General features: G+C 42.1%; 1 protein-coding gene across 6 annotated transcripts in view; it reads right to left on the bottom strand.

The window, feature by feature from the left end:
• Positions 1–17,257, bottom strand: part of ANKRD17 (ankyrin repeat domain 17) — an 85,375-nt gene extending 68,118 nt beyond the window's left edge. For 3 of the 6 annotated variants that reach the window (XM_082758897.1, XM_082758899.1, XM_082758898.1), the window contains exon 1: positions 16,667–17,257. In XM_082758897.1, the coding sequence (XP_082615023.1) occupies positions 16,667–16,984 (318 nt within the window). In that variant the 5' untranslated portion in view covers positions 16,985–17,257. Of the gene's footprint in view, positions 1–1,407; positions 1,802–16,666 lie in introns of those variants that run through there. The other 3 variants (XM_082758901.1, XM_082758902.1, XM_082758900.1) reach the window with 2 other exon arrangements.
• Between the last annotated feature and the right edge of the window lie 8,058 nt (positions 17,258–25,315).

The raw sequence follows: 25,315 nt of genomic DNA, 5'->3' as shown, positions 1-25,315 counted from the left end.
CTGCTTCCAGAGTTTCATGAACAGAGATGCAGTCACATTACGTTAAGCTGGCATCATGTAAGCTATACAGCAGCTTGATTTTTAAGGATGTTTTGCCTGGATACAGTTAGTCTCATTACCATGAAAATAACATGCTACAAAACTACTGAAAGGTACCAAATCCAAACTAATCTGAGAAGCAAGAATTGCTTAGCTCACACACACAAACCCACAATACTGCTATACTAAGACAAGTAATATACTCACTTTTCCAAAAATTAGAAAAAAAAATGAAGCAATGACAAGTATTTTATTAACTCGGCATACCATGGAGCTGCACATGACAATTATAGCTCACAAGAAAAGAAAGAAAAAGCTTTCCACATTCACAAAGACAAATGAAGTACCGAAATGTTTTTCTGATGGCAAAGAGCCCAGTTCACTTTTGGTCTTCCTAGCTCACCACAGAAACCCAGCCACACAGAAATACCGGTAGCAGTGCCTTGTCCAGACATCTCTAACAATTTAAGCATGCACTGCGCAGTTGTGTTAGCATTCTGAATGTAAATGTGCTGAAATCACAGCGCTCACAAGGAAGTTAACACTAACATTACGTGTTTTTATGGATATAAAATTTTAGGCCAAAGAGCAGCATGGCCATTCTGGAAAAAAAAATACTGAACAAACATCACTGTAAGCAGCGTTTTGTGGAAGTTTCAGCAGCTGCTAAAACAAGGTAGCAGCTTCTCCTTATAATTAAGACTACATGCAAATACTTGGAAGTCAGCTGGCAAGGCGATTGTGCTCTTGCTTGCAAAACCAGAACCACCACCACTACCACAACAACAAAAAAGCCTTCCTTGAACTGCAACAGTTACTTGTTAGTACAATGTGGACTACAGAGCTGTGTCACTTGGAGATTCCTAAACCAGGCTCTCCTCCTTAAGCTCAAAGAGCATTTTGAAGTTTCACTCCAAGACAGGGAAACGTTTCTTTCTGTAACACAGGATCCTACTTCTGCAGGGGACATAAGAACAGCCTGTACCTACTCAAGGAGACAAGACACACAGGAATCCCGCAGGCCTATCACATACAGTGCAGGATCAGCCCCGGCTATGAGATGCATGGTGACAGCTGGTCATCCTGCGCCAGGTCCCCAGCCACCAACCTGCGGGGTCCCCTGGGACCAGACGGCTCCCCCTGGTACCGGAGGGCTCCCCGCCCCTTGCAGGCCGCTGTCCGGCCGCTGGCAGAAGGCGGAGGCAGGGCAGCAGCGTGTGGAAAAAGCCCCAAGACCGAGGGCTGCCCAAGGCTTGTGCAGCGCAGAGCAGAGGCTGGGAGGGGAACGTGGCCGCCCGCAGCCCCCGGGGGGCTCGGCCGCCACCCCAAGCCCGCGCCCCTTTGTTCTGCGGCCCTCTCCCGCCCTACCTCCAGGATGTCCTCCAGCACGTAGGCCTCCATCGCGGCGGCTGCCTCCTTTGCCCAGCCTCAGTGCCCGGCCATGCCCCGCTCCCCGCCGCCTGCCGCCCCCGGGACGGACGGAAGGACGGACGGGCTGCCCGGCACCAGCACGCTCGCTTCCCCCCCCCTGCTGTCAGCACGGGAAGAGGAAATGGACGCTTCCACCCAGCGCGGGGCGGGCGCCTACCACCCGAGCGCGGGGGGGGCGGCCGCTGTCAGGGGCTGCGGCCCCTCGGGGGTAGCCGGGCGTTGACCGCCAAGGCCCAAAGGCGCCATCCCCAACCAGCCCCGGCTCCTTGGCACGGCTTCGGGCACGCGTCGCTGCGCCTCGCCCCGGGCGGGTGGCTCGCCTTCCTCCCGTGGCCTCCGCAACCCCGCGGGAGCGAGTACAAAGGGCTCGTCGAAGGCTCTGCTGGAAAAAAAATAAAAAGTTAGCTCGGCGTCCAAAGGCTCCGGACGAGGCCTCGACCTCCTCGCCCAGCTCAGCGAGATGCCCTGAGTGCTCCTGCCCATGGGCCAGCTGCTTTCCGGCCCCAAAAGCAGACGTGGGTCTGTTTGCGGCCTCCCTCTCCTATCCACTTGTGGTAGCACTGCACACCCCTCATAACCCTTAAGAACAAAAATACCCAACACCTCAGATCAAGCAGTACCACATAGCTGGCTCACTTACTTCTTTTTTTGGCCTGGGATTTGTCTTCCCTTCGCAACAAAGCCTCCTCCAAACAGCACACAACTGTGGTATCCATTCTGCACACAGCAGGTCACAAAAATCACCTATCCTATTGGCAGCTTTCAATACATTTCATTTTCCAGTTTTCAAAAAAATAAACATCATTGACCCCATAAAAATCAGCCCCAACTCATTTTAGCAGAGCACAGTAGGGCTTTTGGCCAAACTAACTTTACATTCAGACTTGAAACGCTAACAAATAACTTGGTAAAAACTGAATATTTTCTTAAAAATGAGAACTGCATTGCTAACAAATACCCTCTCTCAGCAAAAATATTTTTAACAAGTTTTTGACAGCTGCCCAGGCTGCCTCACTTGTAGCAAGTTACTGTGGACCAGTCCAAGTTTTAGGCACAGCCCTGTTCTCTTGTTACAGTTTCCACACTTGCAACAATAAATGAATGGGGAATACACCCTATTCACCAAGCAGAAAACCCTCACTTTACCAGAGCTCTACACCTGCTCACGTGCTCCATCCTATTTTACCACTCTAGGGAACACCTCAGATCTGATATCTTTTTACTATAACTTACTCAAGGAGCACCTCCTCGATGGGCTGTTTGTCTTCAGCACTGCCTTGAGTCCTTTTTCAGAATTTGTTCTTACATAATTATAAAGGGCATGAGAATTTTTCTGTGACATCAGATACCTTACTGAACCTGTGCTTGCCTTTTGCCTGTTCTGAGAGGAAATTTGACCAGCTGAGGTACCACACCAGAAGACCAAAGTGACAAATGCAGTTTATTACTATTTAGGCTGCTATTCAACCAGTTCTCCAGAACAACAACAAAAAATTAACAAAAACCTTTTAGGAGGTTAACTCTGCAGACAATACATTTAGCAACAATTTCTGTGAGCTTCAATACATGGAAATTTACCAACAGCACAGGGATTCTGGAGGCAGCACTGCCTTCATGCCATCCTATTAAATTTTGCTGGGCATGCGTACTTGTAACAGCAGCTAGATAGCCAGGAAGATTAATACAACTCTAAGTTGCCTTGAGGGATGTGAATCATACAGACATCTACCTATCCCAGCCTACTTTCTGTAGGAAAGTGTTGTCCACGTGAAAAATCACCAGACAAAATTCCATAGTTCCCTTCAAACACTACTTTCCAGTCATTTCTGAGTGCCTTGGCAATCCCCTGCAACTGGTCCTGCACTGCATTGATTATACAGAAATGTTAGGCAAGTACAAAGCTAGCCCTTCCAGCCTGAAGCATTCCTTGAAAAAGCAGAGCTAAAAAACCCACAAACCTCCCACATAACAGCTATGTCTCAGAAGACCAGTTCCTCAATCTTCCAAGCATAAGAAAAGAAAGTACAAATACCTTATATCACCCCAAAAAACATAATTTTAGCACTCGGTTTTGTGCTAAGATACATTACATATGACAACACCAAAAACATTTTAAAATGGAAAGACAGCAGAGCAGAACAAAAGTTGCTTGATGTACACAACAGGAATAGCAGCACCTTCTCCATTTTCTACTGAACAAGTGCAAGATTTTGAGGAGAAACAAGCTCATCTCAAGAGCTGAACCATTTCCAGTCCCAACTGGAAGACAGGGTTGTGTCTGCAACATAACTTCATTTACAAAACCATAACCAAAAGACTAACCCATAGCTCGAGAAGTTTTTACATCATCACAAACACCACTAGTGCTATGCAAGAGCAATGAAGAAGGCAGCTAACAAGCTAACCAGCTGCATGTTCCACTGAAATCAAGTTGTGTTCAACACTGGTTTGCTTTCAATTGGGATCCAAATACTCAAACCTCCCCTTGCTCCCTCACCTTCTCCTCTCTCTTTCTTGCCCAGCAGCATATCCATCACCTGCAGCCCTGTGCAAGGCCTTCAAAAGAAATATTCTTTTGTCAAATGACATCCCCTACTTCACTTAGTACTTCCAACTCATTTGCAGTAAGGAATTACAAATTCTAGAAAGCTGACTCCCAACATTTTAAACTTAGCAATGCTGTGATATCCTCAGTAAAACAACTGCTTTGATGCAGACTGCCATTCTGATCCTGCAGGAAAAGCAGGTATACGTGGGCTGGGGAGAATAGGAGCTGCTTAAACATATCAATTATTTCTTACATCTCTGTTTAAAACCTGAAATCACAGAGTTCACAGGTCAGGAAACATATCTTCAAGTTCTGCACAGGTGAACACAAAACCATTTCTTTCTTTTTTTCAAGTCCAGCTCTATCAATTACTTCAGCTTGCTGTTTTTAGAAAAAGCATCTTTATCTTTTTAAAGCATCTCAGCTTCTGTTGAAAACTTATTATCTTCATTTTTCCTTACTCAGAAGGGTATGAGCTAGTCAGCATCCTCATCTATTACAATCTGCTACTAAAAAAGCTTCTTTTTTCCAAAAAAGTGGTACCTTCAAAGAAAGCAAGCTGTCCAAGTCACACGCATCCATCATGCTGTCTCATGACAGCTCCTTACATTCTCTAAGTTTAAAGCAAAGAGAAGTCCTTATGTTTCCCACAAAGAAGGTGGAAGAGTAAACGTTTCAAGTGCAGCTTGAGCAGACATATTTATCATAGCACTGCTTAAAAAACAGAACAAGTCCTATTTCAAGCTGCGCTCAAGCGCGTAAGACCAAAAAGCATCTTGAGATAGCAGCATTCAGTGAAAGCCAAAGCCAGGGACATTTATAAAACGAGGCTGGTTTACTCTGTGGTATGTTCCCCATACAGCAATGGTAACTAAAACCAAGTGAAAAGCATATGATTTGATCAAAGGGAGAGTAAAAACATTTCAAGGAACAGTTGTTCATGCAGGATGAAGTACATTGTGAAGCTATGAACACTGAGGAGCTGGCGGACAACTTTTAAAAGGAAAAAATATTTCTATCTGCCTCCTATCACATGTGCCACCACCAATTTTGAGCTCACATCGCTCAGATTATGTCACCCTGAAACAAGCATTCTCTCAATTGATCCGGGAGAGATTCTGGCACCCAGAAATGTAAGCGTTTCAACAATTGATCAGACAATTCCCACTCTTATATCACAAAAGCACATTGTTATCTACTTACAGCTGATCAAGCAGTACTGGTCACCAACCGCCCCGAAGCATATAAACACAATTTGCGTGCGTTTCCAGAGCCGAGAGCTCAGTGTCAAGGTTGGGTTGTTTCAATCGCATCCTGCTTAGATGCTAACACCTTATTCAGCAAAAACACAAGGTGCATTCATTATTTAAACAACATCTTGAGCACAGGAAGGGGGAGAAAAAAGGCAAGCCTACCTTAATTGGGAGACCTACTAACAAGCAAATACCTCAGACACTACAGTTATCCACTACCTAATGTACACCTCCTCTTGCAAATACTAACTTCCAGCTTTGCGTTTTATCCACTTCATCGTTTTTTAAGGCAGTGATGATACACCTACCCACATCCATTTCACTGGACTGTGCCAGGTTCTTTCAATCTGCTCTTAGAGTAAAAACAGTTTTTCAAATCCCTCTAGAATTAAGTCAGAACTCCATCTCTCCCAAAATGATACCTGTAAGTGTAAACACTACTGCAGATAAGGTCAATACCTGCCAAGTTGCACTAATATTTCTCTGCCTTCATTACCACCTAAATCCCCACCTGTGCATTTATTCTTCACTACCCCATCACATCAGTAACTAGGTTGAGTAGCCACAAAGACACTAAACATGTTCTTTACCCTCTGCTGCTTCTGATACCATTCATAATTTAATTAAAAAAAATATATATATGGCACAAAAACATGACTTCTACTTTATAGTAGTTTGTATCAGTCACCTCTTGGCGCATTCGTTAAGGTCACTTATTCCTACATCAATACAAAAAAATAAACCCATTGTTTAGATTTCTCTCTCCAGACACGTTCACCAAATTCAGACTATTGATCTTCTGTGATGAGATAAAATTAGGTCAGTCCAAAACCAAACCTCAAGAATCCTCTCAAGTCAAGATCCTCATCTGCGTTGACTGTTTTCCCATAGTATTCTGTTATTTCCCCCCTCCCTTCACCTCTTAGAAGAATCACATCTCCACAGTTGTCATTTGGTGCATAATAATCCAGTTAAATGAACACTGATACAAAGCATTTCCTTATCAAATTCTAATCCAGGATTTTCCCATCTCCATTTTCCCAGCTGTAAGCCAAAGAAATAATTCAGCAATTCTACATTTAGGTGGGAAGTTGGTAAAAAAAAAATCACTTTGAACCTGGTTTATATCACATTTCTAGGCCTATCCTCACAATCACGAAAATGAGCAGAACCCATAATACTGTACACAGTTTTTCTTTTAGAAAGCTCTTAATCTCTGCTGGCATCTTCAAGATCACAGATTAAACAAACCATCTACAAGAGCTACTGCATTCATCAATAGCAATACCAAAAGCCTGGAACTGAACAGAGAAAAGGCTGTTTAAAAAAAAAATGCTGAAGGAGGAGGAGCCCAAAAACTGAATTAAAACAATGAGAGACTTCTGTGTTGACTATAATGCACTTGTTGACTTCTTGTTTCATCTGAAGCTGCTTGGAAGATGAAGAAACACTGGGAACCTCACAGCAGAGCTCCAAGTATTTAGTATGGGCACAGTCAAACTGGCCACCAGGTTAAAATATTTGTAGCTGAACACTGCTTGTTCACTGGAGTTCAGTACCTTCCGTTGCCCATTTCTTCCTTACTGAGTCTTCCACGTGAAAACCACAGGTTCAGTTTTATCTCACATCACCAAAAGAAATGCACAACAATTAAGTCTCAAACATCTGCCATTTCCAATTCAAGATGCATGGACATTAAGAGCCTCATTTTAAGTGAAAACTAATTCTAAAGGTTTACATGAGTACAGAAAAATGAAAAATCTTCAGAGGTCTTAAATAGCTTTGCTATACAACACTCACTGCACTGACACTGAAGTCCGCTCTCAGCCCAACCTATGTGCATCCTCTCCATTAGAGGGACCTCGCCCCCTCCACTTGCATTCAAATTTAATCATTCGCCTCAAGGAATTATTTTACTAAGACAAATTTTAATAAACTCTTAAGAAATTACTCCGAGGTTAAAGAAAACACCCACTTCCTGTTATCACAGAAAGTTAGGCAAAACCATTTAAATATGTCCCAGACAGCATACAGAACACTTGTTTCAACACACATTGCTCAAGTTCTCTCTATTAACAGCGTATGCCAATGGTTTGCAAAGACTGAGTACTCTGCAAAACCCATCTTCGGATTACAGCGACAGCCACCGCTGAAGACACCTGCCCTTCCTAAAGGTGACCATTTCATACTTAAAAACAGATTTTAAATATAATTATTTGTGAGTACTACAGGTATTCTTATTTCAATCATTCACTGAAGGAAGTGCTTACTAGGTAGTACTACTTGACCCGCTTCTTCAGAAGTGGTAGCATCGACTGAGCTAGCGAAGGCAAGACATCCGCTAGCTGAGGTTTCAGCCGTGCTCTAACCTAACGAAGCAACACTGGGATGGGACAGGACAGCACGCAACATTACAAAGTATGGGGGGAACCTGCATCTGTATTAACTTCCATACCACACATGGCACTTGGCAGAGCTGTTGGATCAATGTGCAGCTGAGGAAAAAAAATCTGCTCTGTCCCATATCCACGAACAAGGCACATGGCAAGCTGATATAACAGTTCAATTCTAGACTCCAAAGGAAAAAACAAAAAACAACCACCAAATAAATTCTTGCAGCTATTTCTCCTTCTCTCTTTGTACCCACATTAGTACCTTTCAGGCAGACCACATGCCACTGACCTACTAAAATGGGCTTACAAACCCATTTTTACCATTACCAACTAACTGTACGTGCACAGTTGGTAATAGCTCAGAGAAAGATTCCCCACTCGTGGCAGAAGTAAGCTGTTAGATCAACTCATCCTGTTCCTCCACGCTGTTTCAGAAAGATTACTGAAGAACCCAACTTGGGTAGACATACTAACACACTTTTAGAAACCCATCTCAAAGACCTAAGTAAATTTAGAGCGGTTTTTACACACAAGTTGTTGACAAGCACAACCATTTCCCACACACACAGAGTTCAGAAAAGCCCTTTTGGAAGTTTACGTGCTAAACTTTGCTACTATATTTATGAGTGAGGAGATCCTTGATCAAGCTGATGCTTCACAAAAATACCAGCATGCTGTTATGCCAACTTTCACTTCTGTTAGTGACTGAGATGGACAGAAGGCATATGCTCATCTATCTAGCAGCCTGTTAAGTTGAAAGCAAGTGCTCTTTTCCCTAAAACTAGCTTGGTGATTTGTACTACAATTGCCATGCTCCTCACAGTCACACTTTGTGACCGTATTGTACTGGTCCAAGTACAAAATGACTCCTTTGCTGGATTCCACCAGCTGACACAAGAGCAGCACGGGTTATACTTCACAAGTGCAGCAACTTTTTAGCGTGACACCGCTTCCATTCTCTTTCGCCCTATCCCTAACACACCGCTTTAAAAAACCTTAAGAAATGCCAGAGACGAAAAAAGTCAGCACTGATTTTATCTCAAAAAGCTTTCAAGTTTTAATACTGAAAGGAAAAAAAACCCTCTGCACTATTTATCTTTCCAGGACTCTGCCAGCCACTTACAAATGCAAGATCCAAAGGAACTGTGAAGAGGATTACTTTGCCCTTTAATACCACAACTCACAGATCTGTAGCATTCTCAACAGCTCGAACCCTCAAAGACAATGCAAGTGTTTCTTTGACAGGCATTTCAATGATGAGTTGCACCAAAAGAGGCAGTCCTCACCCCTCACACTGTCCAAGCTCCCAGCTCTCCACTGTGTCAGCACAAGTCCCTGTGCGGCTGCCTGACAAACCGGATCAAAACCCCATCGGCTGTACGCACGCTTTTTCTGCTGCTGAGTTTTTTTTTTCATAAAGGAGATGACTTCCCAAGCAGCTGGGAGGAGCAAGGACTGCCTTTCCCCCTATTCCCCAAGCCCTGAGGTCACTGCAACCTTTCCACAAGCCCGATTCCCCTGCCTGCACTGTGGTGGGCTCAGTACCCACGCTGACACAGAGGCTGAGCACTCCAGGAAGAAGCTAAGTCACATTGTGAGTTGAAATTTTCAACTTGATTAAAGCATTGTTCACCGTTCTGTGGAGGAGAACAATTCCCAGCTGCACAACAGCTAAGGAGGAAAATTCCGCTGGCACAACACTTCAGGACAAGACTGAACAAAAGGGAAAAAAATACCTCAAGTTTTTACATGGTAAAGCTCAGGTACAGGAAAACATCTGAGTCACCGAATACCTTACAGACACAGATGTACGAGGGACCTCCAGCTTCTCATTAACGTTTAGTTCTATTCTCGTGTGTGGGAAAAACTGGGAGGAGAGAAGTGACCTTCTTCCTCTTATCTCTGAATCACTCCCTGCCCTAGAGAAAGGTTTCAGATGTTCCCCTTCTGCTGAAGCTGTATTTATTCCATAAACCAACCCTGGCTAAGGCTTAGGAACCATCACTCTGTTCAGATTAGGGAAAACCTGAGCCCACATACAAGGTAGCTTCCTTGGCAACAGAAAAAAAAAAAAGTCTTGTTACTGTGAGAAAGATGCCTTCAATTTTAACTGGAGGGACAGGAGATAAAAATAATCAGGATACGGAGTTAGCATATGGACACTTAACTTCTTGAACCTGAGGAGAACTGAGGCCAAAACCGCTAACTGATACTCTAATACCCTAAACAGTGACACTTCATCACACTACATAATACTCCAACTGTCTTTCTAGCTCTGCTTTTTAGCATCTTAACAGCTGTATATCTGGACACACTATCCACTGTTGATGGATAATGTGTAACACCATAAAATCCTAATTCAAACTAAGATATTGGGGTGGAGCAGGCAAAAAAACCCTCCGGGTTAATTTCAGCTTATTTCCTCGAACATACCACCACGCTTCTAAGACTTGAACTTCCTGCTAAAACACAGCAGAGGAAAAGCAGCTGCACATAAAACAGTAATTTCTGTTTGTCACAAACAGCTTTGGGTAAGCATGCTTACAACACTCAACCTTAAAGAAAACAGTGCAAGTATGAAGATATATTTAGAGCATGTTCAGTCTCATGCCTGACTTTTAGTCTGGTATAGAGCTATTACCTAATATGAAAATAAGGTGACAGAAGAGTTAACGAACACCTCTCCGTGGCTTTAGCTCTTCAGACAGTGAGTGTAGGATTGCATACAGGGTGGAAAAAACGTGGCTGAAGTACATTTAGAATACTGAGAAACTCTGCTCAATTAGCACAAAGTACTGACTGCTTAGTGAAAAATGAATGGAAATGCTGCCTTTATTGCTCAATTATATGCTTTTTTTCCTTCAGGTATCCCAGTTATCATTGCACAATGACTGTACAGAGGTCACCAGACATCACACACCAACACCAAGACGTTTACATTCATTGCTAAGGCCATTCACATGTTCCTTTTCTTTTTTTTCTTCCCATATATATATAACTCAAGTGACCTTAAATGAGCCTTTTACAAGCTGTAAGCCTTTCCCTACTCAAACATTCCTTTCAAAGCATCAGAAGTTATTTTGAGAATGACAGTATTGACAAAAAAATAGCTGCAGAAGCTCTATGGATACAACACACCTTCAAGATGCTGTGTCAGTTGAGTCACCTAAAATACCAACCATAGCATCCAGAAACCAGAGGCACATCATCACTTCAGAAAAAGGAAAGCTGCCTACCAAGGCAGCCACAGATCTCGCCTCAAATGGCTTAAAATGCAAATAGGTAAATTGTCTATTTTTTTTCTACTTTACTCAGAGTTCACCAAATCACAGAATGGTTTGGGCTGGAGGGGACCTTAGATATCTAATTGATACCTGCCATAAGCAGACATCCCCCAAACCAAACCAGGCTGCCCAAAGCTTCATCCAGCCTGGCCCTGGACACTACCAGGGATCGGGCATCCAAAGCTTCCAAGCTGTGAGGGCTTGTTTCTTTTACCTTGGGGAAAACCAACCAAACAAATAAACAAACAACACCTACATACTTATCCTGGATCTGCAGCATTAGTTGTTTAATACCTAAATAAAACTTTCAAAAAATACATCCTAAATAAGATCAAATACGTTTCCAAAACAGAGAGGAAGAAAATAGACCTAACTAATCCAGTTTGACTTCAGAGTTGACAAACAAGATGTGCTCGTATCTCAGCTGCATCTCTTCCAGAGAAACTATTCTATGAAGAACTAAATTGCTATCTTAAAATAAAGGCATTTGGTTTCAGCCTGCAGATTGGAGTTGTTTAGAAGTACATTTCCTGCAGAAATACCTAAGGAAGTAAACAAATTCATGTGGTCCAACCAATACCTGACTCCACTTTCTACAGTAATTTTATGCAGGGTGCTTTTTTTTTATTTTATTTTATTTTTTTTTTTAAGTCACAGATATTCACTAACAACTTCAATTCAGTAGAGTGCACACGCTCACACCTTGAAGAATTATTTTTTAATATGCACCAGGCCTAGCCAGACATCATTAATTAGCTCAGGATACCTAGAATCTTTCCATGCACATAAATGCACCTCTCTAACCCCTAAAAGCACACTCATTTCCCTGATTGGTGTATGCAATCTAGTAACTTAGCTCCTTCGATAAGGGAGCACGTGCCAGACATCACCTACAGAGTGAGGCCAGTAACAACTGAACAGTGGTTAGTGGGAATGGCAAAGCCAGACAAAACATGATTCCCATTTTCCAAATGTTAACTATTTCTTCCTGGTCAGTTACTACAGATTTCACCACTGTGAAAACCACCCACAGCTCTACCAGCCCTGATATTTCAGTATTTTCGAGAAAAGCCCTTTACATACTTCCAGGCTGTCTCAAATTCTACTTATCTTCAGAGTAACGGCAGTCAAGCAAGACATACTGGCTCTTCAGCAGCCCTGCAGAAGCCAAAGGCCTCTTATTCCAGGAGTCTAATTAAGACAATCAGGATTAAAAAAAAAAAAAAAAGAAAATAAATTTTATGTTTGAAATCAACAGCTTACTTTGACACTTAAATATATTACACCTGCGTGCTTCTGACGCTCAAAGTCACATCAGTAAATTCAAATTTTCAGATTAACACCTCCTATCTGAAGCTAAAATAAGCTGTTAAGACAAACTTCCTCTGGATTAAGAAATTTTAGAGGACTGGGGGTATTCTGTTGTTTTTACTTCATCTTACTAGCTCAGTTCAACTACTAATTCTATCGCAGCTAAAAAAATGAACTTTTATTTACAGAAGCTGCAAGGCCAAAGTAAAACCAAGGATGTTTAATAAACAGCTAACAACTCTCCAAAATATCCTTTGCATATGGCAGTGCTTTCAGGTATACGGAACGTTACTGAGGATTGTGTTTAATGAAGCAGATTTGCAGAAGCCATCCAAGAACCCAGTATCAGACTAGGTCCTTTTTGGGGTGGGGAGATTAGGAGAGAACCACACACAAACCTAAAACCGATATACAGCTGCTTATCAAGAAGCACTAGGTCAAGGAAAAAACTGAACTCATACACTTGTGTAATGGATATGATACTAAGAACAGGAATTATAAACTTCAGTGCCAGCTGCAAACGTCCTACAAGTTCAAAGACTTCAAAAAAAAAACACCAAAAACAAAAAAACAGCTTGTAAGCAAGCTTCATATTATAGTTAAACCTTTCTGTGTTTAATAAGGAAAGTCCTAATGCATTCTGGACATCAGACTCTCAAATAGATATGACAACTTGCTTATTTCTTGCAGAATTTCACTATTTATTGAAGACAAATGTTTAGCTAAACTGGTGCGTATAAAAACCCTTGCAAGACTTCTGCACACTTACATACTTCATCTGAACCTGTCCAGATGAACTGCTAAACCATTTTTTCACCAAAAAAGATAACAAATAAGGAAGTTCTTAACTAATTCTGATGTTCCAAAGCTTCACAATGTCAATTTTCACTTTTTTTGACTTGTGTCCTTAAAATCATTCTTTTAAGACCCTCAGAAGAGAAACCTTGGACTTGCCCCAGAGCACGTGGAATGTAATGAGCAGTTTTCTTTGTGTTTCACAGATGTACTTATCAGCAACACACCATGCTAAGCAAGGGTGGAGGGAATACTGCACAGAGACCCAGTAAAAAGCAGAAGCATCTTCCCACTCAGGATGCAATGCCTGGCCTAAGAATTCTTCTTCAGTGACACTCCTCACACAGCTCTGAATACAGAGAAGCACCCTGACCTCACCCTTAAATGTTTAATGTGTCAACCTATTAAGTTTTCCACACGTCACTACCCCTATGTGATTTTTGCCTGAATGCACAGAACCTCTGTGAGGTTTCATGTGATCAAGCAGTCCTATTTAACCATACAGCTCCTTAAACAGCTTGAGATTACCTCTTTGATAACAAAACCACTTTGCTTGGTGCATGTGGTCATCACGAAGCAAGGCCAGAACTCTGCCAAGAAACATGCGAGCAGACATCCCCTGGTGTTACTTCTACTGTCATTTTCCTCTCACCTTAAGATTATTCTTCCTGCACACTGAAAACGGTTCACTTTCTTATTAACTTTTGGATAATGAAAAGCCAATTTGCCACTTATAGACAATATCAGACTGCGCCACCTGGTACCTTGGCTTTTTTTTTTTTTTTTTTCACAAACAGCAGTTTGCTGCAATTTCAGAAAGCAAGCTTGAAGTTCGCCACAAACATAGTAATAGGAGTTTATTAAGTTTCTGGTATGACATCTCGATTTAACTTCTCCCAGAGCTCCGTCCGGCGCCTATGCTTCCGCACTGGGATCTAACTGAGTTTAGAAACAGAATGAGATGAAAACATCTGATTACAACTTTTTATTCCATTCCATCAGCTCAGCAACAACTGAGCCAAAACAATGTCTTTCCACTCTTGGGGTTTTTGTGATTTAGCGTCTGCCAGGTTTCCAATTATAACTCCTTTGACTTGTTGCTACTGCACTCCCAATTTTTAGAACCTGTTTCATTAACAGTCAAATCCAGAAGTACTTCAGTTTGGAGATTAGAGCCTTAATGTATTAAGCATGGGAAAGGCAAAAAATAGCCTAACAAACTGCCCTAAGTTCACCCAGATAATGAACAGAATGGCTGGGAGGGAACACCATCTAATGCAGTGTTTCCACAATAGTTTCCATTTCCAGCAAAACCATACACTTAGATTTGTTTTTCATTTCATGTGCCTTCAGACTGCCAGTGGTCAGAAGACCACGGTCCAACTGCTGAAAGCCACACAGGCTGCACGCATCAAGTTAAGTCTGAACTGAAACAAGTCACTAAAACAAAAAATTGCTACCAAGAAATCCCACAGTAGAGCTCTAACTATTTTTTTAAGCCTTTAAATGCCAAAATTAAACTTCAGGTTGCTTTCAGATGAGGAAAACTCTCATTCGCTGACAACACTCAAAAGACATTTCCTCCCCAGGAGCTGTTGGGAACTACTTTGAAGTTAGACCCCCTACTCCCTTATCCAGGCCATCCTCATGTTCTCACTCCTAAAAACTGTGATTTCAGCTGTGCATATGCTACTGTACCGCATCACTCCATCCTGAAGTCTGGAGAAAGAAGACAGAAGAGCTTTTTTAAGCAACCTGAATGACAAGAAAGAATTAAGATAAATTAAGCAGATACATTTCCTCACATATCCTGGACTTAATAGACTCCACAGTGTTAACTTGTCTGTTATTTACGAGCTCTTGCTTCATATTTAAACCCAGACCACCCAGACTGGGCAAGCCTTCCCTTACCATGACTAAGATAAAAGTGTCAGGGAAGCTTCCAGATGCCAAAACTGCTTCCACAGCTACCTATACCTACAAGACATAGAATTTCTGTTAAAGAAAAAAAAAAAAGAAGTGTTATTTAGCCTTCCCGTGATATTTTAATGACCACTTGCTTTCTCACCTCTGTACATCTTCAAGCATACAAAATAGGTACCTATGGCTACATAAGGTACAGCATACAAGCTAAGAAAGCTCACATTGTCCAAGACTACCCATACCTTTGTTATCTTCACCTTTCTCATCACACCATCCTCAATACCACTGGTAAATCAGCAGCATAAACAGCCCCTTCAATAAGAGGCTCCAGACCACAAAATTAACCTACCCATGATTTTACCAGTAAGTCCCACTTGACATAAATTCCATTGAATTCTGCTGCACCATACAACTCATCTTGATACCGAATCACCAACCGATGAATTGCCTGTGGCATTAGATAGCCTTCGTCCATTTGCCAGGTAAAACTCAAAGGACTCTGCTCAAGAGTATTTCAAATATCTGTAGGACTGCTAGATGGCACAGCAAAGCACATCAAGTACATGATCATAGCTGCCTAACTCTTAAGTTTTAGGATTTGAAAACCTGTACCTACAGGATGCTCACTTCGCTAAAAATAGACACTGAAAAACAAGAAGCCAGACATAATTACTTGTTAACTGAGACAGGCGCTCTCTGTGCGCAATTTATCTCACAACAACTAGATATGAAGTTCCTTGTATCTACTTCTGTAGGGAAAAAAAATGCAGAGTGCTTCTTTACCCTGGAAAAACCAACCACAGTAACAGCCAAGCCCTTCCTGAACTGTATGAGATTCTTCCTCCTTGCTCATTTTTCATTTCTAACCCAAAAGTAGAACATGCCACTTAACATCAAAAGTACTTGGAAATAAAGTTCAAGGAAAAGCTTAAAAACTTGGAGCGGACTGCTCTGCGGATGCTGTTCAGTAAAAGCAGAAGTGACTGTTCTGTGGAACATTACGGAATTAAAGCTACCCAGCAAACCAACTCGGCATGGCTATTTATGCAAATAGGAAAGGTGCTTCAAATCTTGATTTGCCTTTTCCAGTGATACCAACCTGAAAGAAAACAACATGAAGTGACACCAAGTTGACCATGCTTTCTCATGCTTCTTTCAGCATTGTATTTGTCCCTTCTGACCCAAACCATTCTTTGATTCTGTGGCATATAAATGATGGCTGCTGACAGCTTCAGAGAGTTGTTTGGACATGAGCAGAACACCGGGAGACCTCGGGAAGCCTTTGCTCTAGCTGCAAATCCACCTGCTCTTACTGAAAACGACCTGTTTACCTGATGCGGAGCGGGGACTGCTTCCTAGCCACACACCCTAATTCAGGCTCATCCCCCGCTCCGGGCTGCGATCCGGATTGCCCCTTAGCACGTGTAGACACAAGCCACCCCTTCACACGTGCCCAGAGAGCCACACGAGGGCGGGGGCCGCCTCCTGGGCCCCGGGGCACTCGGGGGAAAAGGGTCGGGAAGCCAGGGGCGGCCCCAGCTCCCCGCCGTGCCCCGGTGCCGGCCGCCCCGCCCCGCCACGAGGCGGCCCGGTGCTGCCCCCTTCCTCCCCGAGGAGAGGGAGGAATTATGAAATTATGAAACCCAGGCAGCGAGGCCAACCCCCACACCTAGCCCGCTGGGGCCCTACCTCGGAGACCTCCTCTTCTTCCTCCTCGTCCTCCTCCTCCTCCTCGTCCTCCTCCTCCTCGCTGCCGTTGTTGCTGCTCTCGCTGCCGCCGCCGCCGCTCTCGCTGCTGCTGGCCGCCCGGCCGGGCCTCCCGCTGCGCTTCGCCTTCCCCTTCTTCTTCAGCAGCAGGTCGCACACCCGCACCAGCCCCCGCGGCCCCGCCGCCCCGCCGGGGCACGACGAGCCGGCTCCGCTTCCTCCGCTCCCCCCCTCCGGTGGCCCCGGCCCCGCCGTGGCGCTCCCGGCCTCGCCGTCGCCTCCCTCCGCCGCCTTCTCCATGGCCGCTCCGCCCCGCTGAGGGACGAGGAAGAGGAGGAGGAGGAGGAAGAAGCGGGGGGGGGGGGGGGGGGAGGCAGCACCCGGAGCCGCCGCCGCCGCCGCTCCTCGGTCACCTCTAGCGCCGGCGCCGCGGCAGCTCTCGCGATACTTCTGCCCCGCCGCGGGAGCGCCGCCGGAGCGGCAACGGCCGCCGCGCGCGCTAGCAACGGCCGCCGGCGCGCGCCCGCTGCTCCTCGCTCCCGCTCCTCCCTCTCCCTCTCTCCCCCCGCCCGCCCCTCAGCGCCTTCCTCTTCCTCCTCCTCAGCGCCCTCCCGGCGGGGCCCCCCCTCCCCTGCGTGCCTCGGTCACCGCCCCGGCGCCGGAAGAGCGCGGGACGTCATCACCCGCCGCGGCGGCGCCGTTGCGGCCGTTCCTCCTCACAGCGCCCCCCCCCCCCCACCCAGCTCCGCCCCTCCCGGGGTCTGTCAGAGCGGGCGCGAGCCCCAACCGCCACCCCTGGGCTCGTCCCCGTCCCCCCAAACGCGCAGCACTGGGCCAAAACACACGTCTTTGGTGACTCTAAGTCAGAACTACGTCAAACTTTGTGGAATGGTGTCTGTTAGCTGATTTTTCTGAGGCAATCCCCTCAGTTCTGTGGTAAAAAACGTTGGTCGGGCGTCGTTGCCAGCAAATAGCAGCGCATACTGCAGTTCCGTCCTTTAATTCTGTCACCACACGCTGCAGCCCTGTCCTTTAACTCTGTCACCACATCCCATTTCCTTCCTAAGGCCCCCCCCACCCCGGAATTGGACTTGGGACATCCATACTCAAATGCTTTGGTTTGGTTTTCTGTGGAAAAATATCATCACTTCCACTTGAGCACAGTGCAGGTTCATTCTTTTCTTAGCAAAAGTCTTCTGGCACTGAAATACAGGCCATTGATGCAAGCTCACTAAAAGAACGGGAACTTTTTTCTTCAAGATGACGGAAATCACCAAGGAAAATGTTTTTTTTTTCACCTCAGAAACACCTGAGTGTACAGGTTGATAACGGCCGTGATGCACAGGTATGCTAGTGATGTTTTGGATTTAATGTTTCAAGCTAATAGGGTCTATTCCATTCACATTTTACAGGAATGCAAAGAAGTTACACTTGATTTCATAATTGTCATCTTATTTGGATAAGATTAAAAAGAACTGTCTGCGTCTGCAACACCTCTAAAATGAACATTTGCTTTTAAAAAAAACTTCTCAAACTAATTTTTATCATGAAAGCAAGTCCACAGAGTTTCCCTCTAGGTCACAGCCCACCAAAACCTAGTCTCTTAAGAAAAGGACTGAAGCAGTGGTAACAGCACCACTATTAAGTTACAGCATAATTTGCGAGTCACCTGGCTCTGGCTGTAGCTCTTCACCTCATCCTCAGGTAGAAGACCTAAAGTGAAAGTACCTTTATACATACCTCTGCAGATGACAGTTTGATGCGATCTAGGAGGAATAAACTGGATGTTCTAGCCACCTCACTACTACTTCCTGGTCACTTGCGAAAAACGGACTCTACAATCAGTAAGATTCCCTCTCAAACTGGTGAGATTACACAAAAATCACAAAAGCAAAACAGTGCAAGATACAGATCTATCAGAATTATGGTTTTGTCTTCTTGTGTCAAACACATGGATTTTTACTGCTGCATAGTGAAATACAAGCACAAGTCAAGCGTTAAGTTTTGTTGTTATCACAACAAACAAAAAAAATAAATGAAGAGAATAAGGTAAATTCAGCCCTTCCACCTGAGGTTAATGGTTTACATGTGAAAAAGGCATCACCTTTACTTCTTTAACAGAAAATTTAAGACAAAACACATCTTAAATCTCTTTGACACCCTCAGCAGCTTGGCAGAGGAGAGACTGTCCAAATGCACCAAATTCACCTGTTTGGATTCAGGAAGGGCAGTTGCAGGGCTGGATTTTACCCTTTGAGCTGTTAGCAAGGAGTTGCCTCCCTGTGTCTCTTCAGGGCAGCATGAGGTCAGAAAATGGCAATGGGCGATTGGTGTTGCAGTAATGCTCTGTTCAACTTTGTTCCAAACCTGCTTTTTCATAATGAGCTTCAACATTTACATATTAATTCACGGATCCATTAAGGTGGTAGGCTTGGAAAGGGTCTTTTCAGCCATCAAATCTGGGTTTCTTGCTAATAAAAGCAACCATATAATTTTATCAGTCTCTGTTGCATTATCCAGTCCTGGATCAGGTTGAGTAATTACAAAGCACCACCATTCCAGGTAGAAGCAGTATGGCCTATCTGAGGCTATTTGTTCAGTTTATTTTATGGTGGTGACCTCTGTTCTGATCAAACAGTCGCTCCTTCTAATCATGCAGTGTACAACAAGTCGTTTTCCAATGGTTTTATAACACACTTTATACCTGCTCTCCCCACCGCCTCTACTAGTTTGAACTTTTTGTGCGTGCAGCAGCAGTAAAAGCGCTTGTGGCCTCTGGAGAAGGTTGGTGTTAGATTCGTCATGCTTATAACATGTTTTTTTTTTTGTCATGGGCAAGAGCTGCTTGTGGAAGTCAGGTACGAATTGTGATGGTTTAAAAAAGAGCACATTTGGGGAAGGCATGAAACTTCCTCCAGTTGCATAATAGCGCTTTATATTCTAAAACCCCTGAGAAAAACATGCTTATGATGAAAGAGTAAATAATTAAGATATTTTTTTTTTGTATCCCACTATCAATGTGAGCGCATAACCCAAAGCTGTATTTGCCATTCACAGAGCTTTGAGGTGGTGGATTGCATAACGATAGAAAGTCAGTAATGGGATCTAATCAGGAAAGTAACACCTAACAAAAACATTTCCTTTTGTGAGCCTGAGATTGATTAGCTTTAGATATTTCTTTTTGTTGCTAGCATAAGGCTGCAGAAAATCTTGAGAAAAACACCAATCCTTTGTTACTTTTTTTATCTGTGACTTCTACTTGAGTATTTATTCAATTCCCTTCTAGCTGTTGGTCACTGCACCGAATGCTAAATATGAATAGTAGATAAATGTGAGGTTTGAATTCAGTGAATGCTTTCAGGGACTGTCTTGTGGAGGGAAAGATTCTTTAAAAAGTTCTGTGAGACAACTCACGTGTTTAAACCTACGCTGTGGTGTAAGTATCGGCATGGATTCTGCTTTCAGTTTCATTTACAAGTACAGGAAAAAGTATTACCATTGCAATCAGGAAGCGGGGATACTGACTTGCAATTACGCTGATACAGGAACTGGAAAAAAAAAGATATTATTGGTTTGTGTCTTGGTAACCCTGACAACACACACACTAGCACAGAATATGCATACTTTCAGACCCATCAGCCCAACTTTTGCCTCTGCCCTTCTGCTCTTATTTTAAATATGCACCCTCTCCTTCCTGATTCATACACGTGGCATCTAATTCAACCTACATGTGCTCTGTGCCATGCCATCCTGCAACCCAAAACATACCCTTTCCACACCCAGCTCTTACTTCTTACATATTTTTTCAGCCTGGAATTTCCCAAACAGCAATCAGAACGTGTGAAATGATCTGTTGAGGGCTGGAGGGAAAAATGGGTGAAGGGAAGTGTCTCATTCTTGAAGTGAACAGATTAAATGATGAATATTACTTTCATCTTTGAAAACTTCTGTTAGTAATGCACTGAAATGATACTTTTGAGATGCTAAAATGCTTTCCTTTTTGGCAGGGGGTAAATTTATTTTTTCCTCCATTTTTGTGAAATTTTTTGAATTTTTTTCCCATTGTCTCCCTATAGCCAGTTTCAATAGCAATTTCTCTCTCTCTTTTTTTTTTTTTTTTTTTTTTTTTTTTTTTGTGAATACAGCTGCTTTGCTTGATTTTCTGTAAGTGCTAAAGAGCAACAACCTCTTAAAAAATCTGAATGCTCTCAGCTAAAACCACACCCCCATTTTTATCTCTTCATCTCAAGAATGAATGCATCTAGTTTTAATATTTGTGAGAGTAGGAGGAACGTAGGAGAAGCACAGAAGTTACACATCTCCAGATTAGATGGTTATCCAAATGAGGTAAGAAAGTAAAGCAAAACCCAAATCATGCCATTCTCACTGGTTATAGAATCAGAGATTTCACTGGATGTCTTTGATGCTCACAGTTTTGACAGGATGCAGCTGTTGCAGCTTCTGTACATGCTGCAGTATTTTTATTCATGTTGTTCTGGGAATTGTGAACCTACAATTGTTGTGTTCCTTCAACACGTGTTCCACAAGGATTGGCTCACTGAACCTCCTTGGTTCAGTGAAGCATTGTTTCAAAATAAAAAAGACATATCTGAAATTGGAGACAAGATTAACTAAAATTAGACTGTAGTTAATTCTTTAAAAAAATAATAAAATTCAGGTTGCTCAGCAATTATGCAATTACTGATGATAAGGTTAAAGGGAGAAAGAAGGAAAAGAAATGTCTCTACATTCATGAAATACTTTTTTTGTGCTATGTTTTCAGATTGTCTAAAACTCATTTTTAATAACAGTAAATTATGCAAAAGAAAGTTTAAAAATTGTTTTTATGTAGCCAAGGCAATTACTTTAAATTACATTTTCTTAATATCTGCATTTCTCCGTTACAGGTTTCCTGTCAGCATCTCGATTGGAGTGGCTTTGTGAGTGAAGAAAGTAAAGGAAGTCCACACAGATTCAGAACTGAACAAGATCGATGTCAGTCTGGAAGAACTGCTTATAGTTACAGCAGCACTGTTCAAGGGACAGCACCTCTACATATGCAGAAGGTAAAGCACTTACATTAATACTAATACTCAAATGCATCCAGTATTGAAGGCCCTTTCAAAAGTGACTTCTGCCTCCACTTGGCATGGTAAACCAGGTGATTTTTTGCCATTTGCAGTGGCTACCACACCAGTTTCAATTTGAAATACACTTGTATCCTCCTTCATTGTCTTGAAAATTATTTGTGTTCCATCTCATGCTCATGTTACACATTCTGATTACTGCCCTTAAAACCTGAAAAAACATTGTGCTTGACCACTTCCTCCTGGGAAAGATTGAGAAAGTAAAATCACACCCACAAAGCAAAACCTTCAGTGAGTCTTTTATGTAATGTTTGAACTTTATAGATTTTAACACTCAGCTTGACAAACCCATCAGCATTTCATACCTTACTGAATCCTCCCAGTACTACCCAGCATATAACATTTAAATTTAAACATAATTTAAAACATAATTTTAAACTTGAAATTCTGAGGGGTTGATGAGATAGAAATTGGTCTGAAGCATTAAGGGAGAAGAACATTAATTTTGTAATATATTTAGTACTTTGCAAGTCTGTGTCTTATTTAAGAAAGAAAATTTATTAATAGTTTCTGAAACTTACTTCTTTTTTACAAGGATAAATCATTTTTGAAAGTAGTTTTCAGGTTCCTAATTTGCTTCATGTTTTCAAAATGTGAGTATACACTTTGTGAGTATAAGATGAAAAAATACCGTGGCGAATTGAGGCAAATAGTATTTGATGAGCTTCTGGATCTCTTTGGGTTCCTTTCAAGTGCTTTAAAAGATAGAAATAAAAGGTGAGGTTATTGACACCTAACCTAGTCTCTATATGATCAGTGGGGAGAAACACTGGGATTTTTTAGGGGAGATGTTTAGGAAGGTTAACCTCTAATGTAGTTTTCTGTATTAAATGTATGATATAGAGTGGTACAAAATTCCCCAGATATTTGACTTGGAGAAAGTCTTGGACTGAATCTACAGAGAGTGAGGTCTACCAACCATGCAAATATAACACTAATGCCCGTGCTACTCTTTGTTACTCACCAAAACACCTTTTCTGTATCATGAGACATCTACAGCTTCATTCCTTTGGTTTTAATTCTGAATTAGTCCTTGGTTTTTTCTAGTGATTGAACTCTACCAGGAACCCAGCTTGTGTTAGTGTGTAGATTAGTTGTTGGGGAAAGGGAGAGAAGCTTTTTCATACAGGGTCACCAAAACCTGCCAAATAATGCCCTGTAGTCTTCAGCAGAAGAAATAACTGAACAGATAGAAGAACACTTAGTAGAAGTGCAGAAGTAGATCATTGCCATTCAGTGCTACACATATATTCACCACGGGTCCTCTGAAGTTTTGTGTTTATCCCAAGCTTAGTGCGAGAACTCTCATGCCAAAACTACCTGTATTAAACATCAAAATTTTTACCTAAGTCATGTATTTTGTTTCATTTTGCTTTTATTATTAGAAACATTGAAGCTAGCATGCATATAGACTACAAAAGAATTGACTAGGAGGTATAACATTTCTTACATTTTATGTTTTACTTTGAGGCTTGCCAGTCTTTAATGATAATTTCTATAGTAACCATTTTTTAAGTAAACAATTGATCAGTTCTGAAATTTGTCCTTGAAATTGCTGCTCTTGGTGCAGCTCAGGAGATCTTAATGGAAACAGCCTTCTGCTGGGATGCAGAATAACAAGGTTCAGGCTGTTGCTCTTCTATCTTCATAGAAAATATTTAGAAAATACCAGGCTACTTTATCTCTGGACAAGAAAGGGAGTGACAGTCTCTGTCTCTGTCTTTCTGTGAAAACCTTAGTAAGACCTTGGTTTCAGCGAAGGCAGTGTGATATCTCAAAATGGTGCATAAAATGAAAGAAAATTTTGTTTCCCAGAGTTATAATGACATTTAGAAAAACTGTCTAATAGCCCCCAGTTATCCAGAATTGTCCAGCTACCCAGGATCCTGCAGAGCCTCTTTTTTTTTTTTTCAAAACAAAACTTTCCTTACCTTGTTTATTTTGCACTATTCTACTTATTGGCTTATATATCTGCCATTTTGCCTTTACGTTAGTTCATTTGCTTTCAAAAGCCATAGATTGCTGTCTTTTAAAAAAGAGGAAAGATCAAGCTTTCTGTCATTTTAGTTTGCCACAGTAGATGGAGCTAGAAGCTGGCAATCCACGTTCATCTAAAACTAGTCAGAATTGAAAGACAACTTAAGGGAATCATTATGCTTGGAAAAGACCTCCAAGATCATCTGGTCCAACCATTCCTCAACCACCAGTATTACCCAGTAAACCCAGGTTGGAAAGGAAAAATACTTAGAGCATTTCATTCTTAAACATACATATTCTTTTTTTATTGTTATTATTATTCAGCATGTAATACAGAGTGCTTTGGTGTTTGTTTGTTTTCTATTTATTTCCAGAAGATTAAGCACAGAATTTTTTTTCTTGTATATATGAAACACATTTAAAATACTATTGCTTTTAATGCAAACTAGTTACAAGGTTAGGTGCTGTCTTGAATAGCTTGGTGTTCCCGAATCAGTGTTCTTTTCAATGCAGATTTCACGTACACAGGAGGAAAATTGCTGATGAGGTAAATTTTCATCTGTCACCTGTAGTTCTCTTATTTTCTCATTCATGTATATGAATTTAGTTATATTACTAACCAAGAAGGTATCACTAAGAAGACTCTAAAGTACTTGAAAAGAGGGCTGCAACAAGTCATAATACATGTTTAGCTATAGGTGTCATGAGAAAGCTTATAAGTGTGTTGAAAGTACATCTGGATTGTTTATTTTCATTTGTTAGCTTAGATACGCAAGCTGAGACTAAAATTTATTTCTCAGGTGTGTGATTTTCAACTATGCATGAGATACTACTTTTTAATACTTAACTTTGTATTCCAGAAGTCTTTCTGAACACAATTTCAAATGTTGCTACAGTCTCCCCAGGTTCTGCAAAGCTCTTACATTCTATTGAACATCAGTCAAATTTCAAATGTCTTCTTCACTCCATTTGCATTCAGCAAATAATTTCGGTATAAGATCTGTGTACTCTAATTCCACATCTTGCACGCTGCTTTGTTGGCTAGTGACTGTTACAAACTATAAAAAGCTCTTCGTAATTTTTCAAACATTGTACTTTATCAGCATTACCTAGTGTCTTAAAGAATTTTTCACATTCTTTATTTAAAATACCTTTCATTTAAAACAACTCGTGTAAAAGCAATGAAAACATTTTCCGATAAAAGTACTTCCAAAAGAATTACACAAACACTTTCCCACAAGAACAGCGAATAAATTGCACATCCTGATTAATCAACAAGTCTAGTTTTCTCTTTGTTAATACTTGAAGCTACAGTGAGAGCTGGTCTTTTTGCTATACACCTCATTATGGCAATTTTCAAAGATTGTTAGGTTAGACATTAGATGTGATATCAATGCATTTAGAGAATTCTGATCATAAGAAAAAAGTCTGAGTCTAAAGTGGAGCTTTTAAAGAAAGAAAAAAAAAAAAAGACAATCTCACCTTCTGGCTGGAAGAAAAACACTTT

The sequence above is a fragment of the Aythya marila genome, assembly GCF_965140915.1.
Source record: "Aythya marila genome assembly, chromosome: 4".
NCBI lineage: Eukaryota > Metazoa > Chordata > Aves > Anseriformes > Anatidae > Aythya > Aythya marila.
Note: the sequence above shows the minus strand (reverse complement) of the source record. Positions and strands in the feature narration are given on the sequence as shown.